The sequence below is a fragment of the Zingiber officinale genome, chromosome 10A (genome assembly GCF_018446385.1).
Source record: "Zingiber officinale cultivar Zhangliang chromosome 10A, Zo_v1.1, whole genome shotgun sequence".
NCBI classification, from domain to species: Eukaryota; Viridiplantae; Streptophyta; class Magnoliopsida; order Zingiberales; family Zingiberaceae; genus Zingiber; species Zingiber officinale.
Window position 1 is genome coordinate 11,140,300 of NC_056004.1, and position 9,806 is coordinate 11,150,105.

Genomic DNA, 9,806 nt, shown 5'->3' on the forward strand with positions numbered 1-9,806 from the left:
TATCAGAAAGCAATGAAGGAGAATAAAGGTCAGACACGAGCCGAGGGACAGAAACCCCAAAATACCAAAGCAGGCTGGAAAGGAACTTTTACCGGAAAAAGAAAGCAGTGGGACAATGCAAAAAGTGGGTCAGTAAATAAGCAACCAAGATACCCCCAGTGCTCTATTTGTGGGAAGCTGCATTCTGGATTGTGTCACAAAGGTACAAGAAAGTGCTATAATTGTGGACAGGAAGGACATTTGGCCAGAGACTGTCCTACTCAGATGCAGGCACCACTCCAGCAAAACAACCAGAACAGGGGTGCTCCTTCACAGCTACACCAGATGCAAACGGCTATAGAAGGGACTTCGATCAGCCAAGGGAGGTTGGAAGCCCCGCCAGCGATGACGAATGCCAGGGTTTTTACGATTACTAGTGAAGATGCGGCGAACGCCTCTACCGTTGTTACAGGTCAGTCGTTTATCTCTAGCCGGCATACTAAAGTTTTATTGAATACTGAAGGCAAACTAGTGGTCGAGTCTATTGGGAAACCGAGAAACATTTCATGTCATGGGGTTGAGACTATGTCCGAGCAACTCTCCACCCTGACCATCGCGCCCACCCTATTTGATAATATATTAGAGAAGCAGACCAGTGACCAAAGCCTCCAAAAGATTAAACAAGAAATATTAGAGGGAAAGAATGATGGATTTCATACTGCGGACAGCGGAATATTATACCTCAGAGACCGATTATATATTCCCGAGGACCCTGAATTATGAAGGAAGATATTAGAAGAAGCTCATTCAACGCCTTATGCAATGCATCCGGGATCCACCAAAATGTACCAAGATTTGAAAAAGAAATTCTGGTGGTCCGGCATGAATAGGGATGTGGCTCAGTACATCAGTGCCTGCCTGACCTGTCAAAGGGTTAAAGCAGAACACCAGAGGCCTGGAGGATTACTGCAGCCTATCCAAATTTCGGAATGAAAATGGGAGGATATCTCTATGGACTTTATTTCAGGATTACCCAAGACAAAAAATGGCTATGACGCTATATGGGTAATCGTGGATAGACTAACTAAATCCGCCCACTTTCTGGCAATTAAGATGACTCATTCAATTGAGCAGCTGGCTCAATTATATGTCAAGGAAATTATTAGACTACATGGGGTCCCTAAGACCATCATCTCTGACAGAGATGGTCATTTTGTTTCGCATTTTTGGGAATGTGTTCAAAGGGCTCTTGGTACAAAGCTATTATTCAGTACTGCCTTCCACTCTCAAACCGACGGACAGACAGAGAGGGTGAACCAAGTGCTAGAAGACATGCTACGGGCTTGTGCCTTGGACTTCAAAGGAAGCTGGTGCCGATATTTATGCTTAGCAGAATTTGCTTATAACAATAGCTACCAGGCTACTATTGGGATGGCACCCTACGAGGCTCTGTATGGTAGGAAATGTAGATCACCTATATGTTGGTATGAAGGCGGAGAAAAGAAAGAGATGGGATTTCAAACGGAGCTTATCGATAACACCACCCGTGTCATACAAAATATACGCCAAAGAATAGAAACTGCTCAAAGTCGACAGAAGAATTATGCAGATAAGCGACGAAGGCCATTGGAATTCAGTGTCGGAGACTCAGTATTCCTCAAAGTAGCCCCTATGAAGGGAGTGATGAGGTTCGGTAAGAATGGAAAACTAAGCCCGCGCTATGTGGGACCATACCAAGTTCTGAAAGAATCGGCAAGGTAGCATATGAAATAAAGCTGCCTCAAAAGATGTCATCCATTCATAACGTGTTCCACATTTCGATGCTGAAGAAATGTATTCCGAACTCGGACCAAGTGCTCGAACCACAGACGATACAAGTACAAGAGGACCTAACCTACGATAGTCGACCAATTCAGATATTGGATCGAGACATCAAAAGACTAAGGAACAAAGAAGTACCCTTAGTAAAGGTCCTATGGCAAAATCAACAGTACGAAGAAGCCACGTGGGAACGAGAAGATGATATGAAACAAAAGTATCCAAAGTTATTTTAAGTTCGAGGACGAACTTTCTATGAGGTATGGGGTACTGTAACACCCACAAAAATTATAAGATAAGTATATGGGTGTTAGTTGCTTTAGAACATAAAAGTAAAAAAAAAAAAAGAATCAAAAGAAGAAATAAAAAAAAAAAAGAGAAGAGGTGAAGGTTTGAATCTTGAACCTCTCACAAAGGATAGAAATAAAACTATGTATGATAACCACTAGGATAATGAATAATATGTGAATGGGAAATGATGGGAATTGTAGTTAAAAGTAAAAGATACAATTTGGTGAGGGAACAAGAGAAGACCAAGTAGTTTCTTCCTCTTGTTTACCTCTTGGTTAAGAAAAGAAGTAACAAAAGTCAAGTTGTCTTCTCCCTTTCATTCTCTATTTTCGTGGGGTTTAAGGGGATAATGAAGAGAAGAGTTAAGGGGAAGGAATGAAGACATGTTCTCATTAGAAAATACATGCATGCATTAAGGAGGAAAAGAAGCAAAGTTCACCTTTGTAACTTCCACCCACTTAGCATAAAAAGGAAAGGAACTAAAGGATTTCATTTTTTTTTCCTTCTCCCTCACCCTTGCCGAGACTAGGAGCCTCCTTCCTCATCTTCACAAGCCAAGTTTAGGTTTCTCTCTAAGAGAAAACTAAACTACAAGATGGAGCCTTCAAGGTGTATCCTTCCAAGCAAGATAAAAATCAAGAGGAGTGCTAGAAGAAGAAGCTCCCTTCTTCCTCTTCACCAAGGGTACAAATTCTTTAAAGATTAACAAGTGAACACTAGGTAAGCTTCCCCTCACCTGTGGTACAATAGTTTATATGGTTTTCCATGAAGATAGATCGCTTAAAAGCCTAGGACTTGCTTTATGAAAAAAATTCGGCCAAAAGAAGAAGAAGAGCCTAAGAAAATTTTAACTAGATATGCTTATTATTTTCCTTGTGACATGTATATTATGTAAGAGATTAATCTAAGGTTTCCATGCTAGAATAAATAATGAAAACTTAGATCTATAAGCCTTAGACTCTCGGCCAAGCATGAACAAGAAGACTAGAAAAGTTTAAGACTCAAACTAAGCATGTTTCCTTATTCTTTTGTTATGTACCTATGATAATGAGGTTGTTAAATTTTTCTCTTACTTGTATGCTGTTTGAAACTCCATTTCCAAGCTCATGGATACTCGGCCATATAAGAAGTAAAGGCCTAGAAGAGTTTTAAACCTAAGACTAAGCATGCTAAGATTTTTCCTAAGGCAAGATATGAAGCTAAAATGTTATGACATGATTTTTATGTTAGCTATGAATCTTGTTCCATGGTTTTGAAAGTTCGGTTATGAGGAGATTTGAAGTCTAGGAAAGTTTAAACCAAGGCTAGGAGGCTCATGAATTCTTGATAAATAATATGAAACTAGTTGATGATTTTATGGTTGCTTGTTACATAGAACTTTGGTTATATATAACTTTCGCCCACACCAAGTTTTAAGGTTAGAATGTGTAGATTTTTTTTAACTAAGTTTACTCATGTTGTTCCTTGTTATTATGCCATGAAAAAAATTGTGTAGGGTTTCCATGCTTTTAGGCCATATGAAAAACAAGACCAAGCTCATATGTTTCGGCCACCTTTGGATTAAAGGCCTAGGAAAACTTTGAAACCAATTTACATATGTTCATGATGTTCTTGTGGTAAGTACTATGAAAGGTAGTTGTGTTTTCCATTCTCTTATGCCACTAGAAAATTAGTTTCATACTTGATAGGTTTTGGCCAAGACTAGAGTAAGGCCTAGAGAAATTTTGAAACCAACTTACATATGTTCATGATTTTTCTTGTGATAAGTACTATGAAATGTAGTTGTGGTTACCATGCTCTTATGCCACTAAAAACCTAGTTCCATGAGTTATAGGTTTCGGCCACCTTGAGTTAAGGGGTCTAGGAAGTTTGAAATTTTAAACTAACATGCTTATGTTGTTCCTCATGAAAATGTATAACATGTTGGCTTAAGGTTCAACACCTCTATGCTACTTGTAACCTAGAATGAGACAAGCTAGGGTTCGGCCATGATAAGATTAGGAGCTTAAGGAACTTAGAACCCAAACTAAATATGCTTAAGTAGTTCCCTATGAAATATAATATGATATGAGTATAGGGTTTACATGTTTACATGTTGCTTAGAACTTGATTTCTCTTCATGAAAGGTTTCGGCCATGAAATAATTGGAAACCTAGGAGGGCTTAAAAATTTAGGTTAACATGCTTATGACCTTTCTTATGTTAGTATGTGAAGATATCATGAGATTTTTATGTTTGTATGTTGTCTAGAGATCATGTGGACCTTTCATGACTTTCGGCCATATGGGTTTAGTGACTAGATATACCTCACATGCTATGAAGAGATGATATTTAATGATTCCATGAATGGTTATGTATTTTTATGATATGTGTTATGTTCTTTCATGTATGCTTATGACCCATGTATGTACTATGTGCTCAAACATGATTACTTTATGACATGATAAAATGATACGTTCGTTATGCAAGCCTATGATTCATGCATGTGCTGTGTGCCCAAATATGCATGTTTTATGATAAGAGATATGTTCATGATGTATGTTATGATTCATGCATGTGCTGTGTGCCCAAATATGCATGTTTTATGATATGTTAAGAAATATGATATGCATGAAATGATAAGAACTATGATATGTAAGTTAAGTCATGCTACTTTACTTTATGTATGGCTTGTACCAAGGGTGGGCTCCATAAGCGCCCCGGGGTCGATGGACTAAGAAACGGGCCTCGTTTGGGATGGGCTCCTAAGTGCCCCTAGGTCGATGGACTAAGAAACGGGCCTAGTATGTATGCCTTGTAGAGTTCAAGACTTGCTACCTTGGACCTACATAGGACGTGTGCATTTATGTATGTGGTACAAGCCGGGGCCCTAATCATGTTGAGATTATGTTTAAGTATGTATTGTATAAGTTTTCAAAAGACATGTTGCATATGTTGCATGATATATGTTTAGGGATGTACCATGATTATACTTTATGATTACGCCATGCTAGTTATGATGATGTTATGCTATGACAGGATACGTTTGAGGATCATGATATGTTATGCCATGATACTTTATGTTATGTTATGATATGCCATGATATGCTCTTAACATGATACACTTGTCTTTATGCCTTATGACTTGTGATTTTAATATGCTTGACGGTTTTTGGGAGTAGGAAAGGAACTTACTGAGCCATGAGTGCTCATAGCTTACTTTCTTGTACCACAGATAAAGGCAAGGAATGAATGTACTAGGGGAGCAGCAGGAGGGCTTGAGGGATGTGTGCGGTAGTGGACTGGCTAAAAGAAATGACCTGCTTTCATTTAATAAGAAATTTGCCATGTTGATGTTTTTACTTTATGACTCCATGACTTTAAGTATGTGTTTGGCATTAAGACCCAAAATTTATGATAAGTATGCTATGTGGACCTTTTATGACTATTGTGATTTTTAAGTAAGAAAAGGTTTTTAAATTCTCTAAGTAAGACTTCCGCTGTGTTAAGTATGCAAGAGTCGTCAAGTAACCCCCGTCGCCTTAGCAGGAGGGGTGGGGCGTTACAAGTTTACTATCTAGATCTACACTTAGATCTACATGTTTAGAAATTTACCCTTGTAGTGAAGCCCTTCGCGTTCCCGCTCGTCCAAATGGTGCCGGATCTCGAGAGTGTCAAAATAGACACTCCTCTTGAAGTATCCACACGAACTAATTAGGTGGAGAGAAACTAAACAAAAGTGTGCTAGCACCCTTGATCAGCCACGGCAAAAAGAGGAGAGGGAGAGCTTGAGAGGAAGAAGATGCAATAATAATCACTTGAATGAAAATGAATCCATTTTCATTCAAATTGTGGCCGGCCACATTTCCCAAATGTAACCCCCTCATTAATGCATTAAGTTGTCATCAAAGAGGGAATGTAACCTCCATGAGGTGGCACTCACTAGTAACTCCCATGAGGTGGCAACCATGATGATGTGGAATAACATCATTGGTCCATATCAATGCCAACTCACCAATGAGGTGGCATAAAATCAAGTCAAACTTGACTTTAAATCTTCCTCTCAAGTCAAGTCAAACTTGACCAAATCTCTTCCATGGTTGATCGAATCCAACCATTTAATTAAAGCCAACTTAATATAATAAATCTAATTCATTTAATTAAATTGATTAAATGAGTCAAAATCTAAATTAGACTCATTGAACACATGAATCAACTTGAGTCAAACTCAAGTTAGCCCAATTAGGATTACTCTTAATCCAATTTGATTCATCAAATGAATCTAATCCTCTTGGTTCATCATATGAACCTAATCTCCATCTAATTGTCCTAAGTGTGTGACCCTATAGGTTCTTGTAACATTGACAATGCCCTAAACCCATTTAGGAGCATAAGTAATGAGCGGTATCTAGAAACACATCATTACTACCCAAGTTACAAGAAATGTCGATATCCAACATCACCTTGTGACTGTAACGCCCGCCCTCCCTGCTAACCCTAAGGGACGGGGCTACGATACTCTATGTACATATTACAGCGGAAGACTTAAAATAATTTTCTTAGTTTAATAAAACTTTTGTTTTGTTTTCAAATCCGAACTACACTAATATGGTTTCCATAACATGATAACAAGATAAATAGAAACATAACATCAAGTTACCCATATAGTACTACAATTTACGAAACCAAAGCGTAATTCTTAAAAGTTCTTAAAGCAAGTTCTTATTTGGTTGCCTAGCCACCGCCACACACATCTCCTTGCCTCTCCTGCTGCTCCTTTAGCTCATCCAGCTTTTTCCTTTATCTGTGGTACAAGGAAAGTAAGCTATGAGCACTCATGGCTCACTACAACAAAATCGCTCATAGACATCAGTGGAACAACAACAGTTTTAAGCAAAAACCGATGTCTTTGAGTATTTTACACTGGTTTTTCCAAAAACCGGTGTCTATGAGCGCAGATTTTCGCTCATAGACATCGTTTTTTTTAGCCGATGTCTATGAGCTCCTTTTTTTCATTAATAGACACCGATTTTAACCGCGGTTTTTAAAACCGGTGTCTATGAACCAAAATTCTGGCGGACTTTCTTAGCGCCCTTTCTTTTGGGTTTCTCCTCACCTTGGATGAAGCAACCAGCCAATTTATCTCCTCGCCTTGGGTTTCTCCTCTTCCTTTGATCACATTTCTCGCTCCCTCTTACCCCTTCTTTTGTTCCTTTTCATTCCGTCGATCTGTTGGCCAGATGAAGAAAGGCCGAGTTCTGGTGGAGCCGGTGGCGGCAGTAGTAGAGACGCGGTTCCGCGACGTGTGGAAGCGCCCGTGGGGGCGGTTCGCGGCCGAGATCAGGGACCCCTGGAAGAAGGTCAGGGTGTGGCTCGGAACCTTCGACTCGGCCGAGGCTGCCGCTCTGGCCTACGACTCCGCCGCTCGCGCGTTCCGTGGTTCCAAGGCCAAGACCAACTTTCCCCTAGCCGCCGCCGCCGCTGCGTCTCCCACCCCTACTCCTGCATTCCGCTTCCCTCCCTCCGCTGACCCAACCCTAGGGTTTTGATAAGATACAAATTGGAATTAAGCCGACCCACCTCATTCTACGCACTCATCACCGAGAGGTCCGAGACCTTGCAACAGCGGCATCGCCGTCTGCAAATCTCGAAGCGAAGATGAAAATTGTGGCGGCTTATCTCCTGGTCGTCCTCGGCGGCAACCCCAACCCCTCCGCCGATGATATCAGATCCATCCTTGAATCAGGTCGAACTCTCTTCCCTCTCATATTTATCTTGGTTTCATTTCGGTGATCCTTGTTTCTTGCTTGTAGTGGGAGCGGAGGCAGAGGATAAGAGGATCAACCACTTCCTCGCGGAAGTCAAGGGCAAGGACATAACGGAAGTCATCGCTGCCGGCCGGGAGAAGTTCGCTTCCGTGCCCTCCGGTGGCTCTGTGGCTGCCATCGGGGTCGCCGCCCCTAGTAGCGGCGGCGCGGGCGGCGCCCCAGCTGCAAAGGAGCCTAAGAAGGAGGAGAAGGTGGAGGAGAAGGAGGAATCCGTCGAGGTGAAACTCCCTGTCTTTCCCTCCCGCAAATTTTCATTTCCGACATAAATTTGTGGTTTTTTTTCTTTCTCGTTTCCAATTTCTGTTTTTGGAAAACATAAGCTATGGAGATTGGTTTGATTGCTATTTGTTGTAAGTTTTGAAGGTAATGGCAATCTTTTTTATTTTATATACTAGCATATCACTTAAACGGCTACAAGTATGCCACTTTTTCCAAATTTAATAGCACATGGTAAAGTCCTATCTTGTGATCAAGGTTCACAAAGCATATACAGAGGCATAAAGTCATGCAGACAAAGACTGAATATTGTTAGTAAAGTGCATAAACTCTCAAGTATTTGGATTAATTAGAGTTGAAGATGTAAGGGGTGGAGGGAAAAAGGAAATCTTTGTTAGTATTAATGATAAGTCGCCATGATGATTACCATTGTTATTGCTAAATTTGTTGATCTCCTATGTTTAACTCATACCTCAAGTATGTAATTAAATGGTTTAATTTCATACTTTTTCGTATTGTTGTGCATACGTAGGATTTTGTTTCTCTGCAGGGAGTTAGATGAGTGGTTTATAGACACCTAGTTGCATCTCTTATTTTCCTCTACATGTATGCACATTTTTTGACATCGGTTGGCAATTCATGTGTATTTATCTTTATTTTAACATACTTCTAACTTTTAACTATGACCAGTGCTTCTTGAATTATCTTTGAAGGTTTGGAATCTTCAACCCAGCAGTCGTGTATGATCACCTGGGAGAAATTTATTCAGCACTTATTCTGGGAAGCTTAGTGTTCTGCATTTTGTTATACTTGAAAGTGAGCTTCTGTAAATTTCAATCTAGCTTTTCCTATGGTTATTACTGTCCTTTGTTCCTAATTTGAGAGCAAGGAAAGGAGTAGCAACACTAAGCAGTTCAAAGAATTTAACTGCTACGAGAACTGTTTCAATTCAAAAACCATCTGTTTTAAAGGAGAAAAGCAAGTTGTCCTCTGGCCAACCTTCAAAAAATGCTAAGAATGTGACCAAGTAAGGATTTCGATTTTGCAGATATTCTATCATGAATTACCATGACATGTTTTTATCTATAACTGGTGTCCTGGTAGTGTTGCTGCAAAGAATATAACGTCTATTGGAATTGCACAAGAAAATCAAGCTATTAAAAGGCAAAAGCTGGATGATGGAAGATCCAAACAGGTTAATACTTTTGAAATATTTTTTCTAATAACCTTTTTTTACTTGGGACAGTATAATTATTAATATTTCATTTTGATATGGTCATAAATAGATACACAATTTGAAAAATAGAGTTCTACTCCATAAGTCGAGATTGGGTTTAGCTAGTGCTCCTGACGTGCACTCCTCTGGTGCTAAAGTTGGCCAGGGAGAGAAACCATTGCAGCAGGTACATGATAATATGGTCAACTTTATTCTTCTGATAATTAGATGAGTGTTGAAACCATTCAGTAAGACCTTCATTTGCTCATGCATCATCATCTTTAGGATGATGCAGCTTCAGTCAAACAAAGACGGCCTGCACTTACTTTTAATCACTGTTACCTAATCATGGCAGGTTATGTGCCAATGCTTAAACTTTTATTAGCTATATTTGATAGTGAAGGATTTTATCTGTTACTTGTTCCCAGATGTATCACTATTTTTACATATTACAATTATGTTTGCATGGGTGCACTCTAT

The 9,806-nt window shown here is 39.8% G+C and overlaps 1 protein-coding gene and 1 long non-coding RNA gene across 2 annotated transcripts; both read left to right on the forward strand.

Annotated features, from left to right (window-relative positions):
• The first annotated feature begins 7,638 nt into the window (after positions 1-7,638).
• Positions 7,639-8,160, forward strand: LOC122026461 (60S acidic ribosomal protein P2B-like). The gene is made up of 2 exons (XM_042585205.1): positions 7,639-7,812; positions 7,880-8,160. Exons 1-2 carry the CDS (start codon positions 7,725-7,727, stop codon positions 8,158-8,160), a joined length of 369 nt encoding a protein of 122 aa, XP_042441139.1. The 5' UTR covers positions 7,639-7,724.
• Positions 8,161-9,011: 851 nt separating this feature from the next.
• On the forward strand, positions 9,012-9,453 carry LOC122026426. Its single transcript, XR_006124144.1, has 3 exons — positions 9,012-9,137; positions 9,215-9,305; positions 9,397-9,453. It is a non-coding gene; the product is annotated as an uncharacterized LOC122026426 (long non-coding RNA).
• Positions 9,454-9,806: the final 353 nt, after the last annotated feature.

Excerpts from the sequence above, each read along its gene's own strand:
- LOC122026461 (XM_042585205.1), top strand. The coding sequence starts at position 7,725 with ATGAAAATTGTGGCGGCTTATCTCCTGGTCGTCCTCGGCGGCAACCCC. Across the intron at positions 7,813-7,879 it reads CAGATCCATCCTTGAATCAG|TGGGAGCGGAGGCAGAGGAT; the intron begins GTCGAACTCTCT and ends TCTTGCTTGTAG.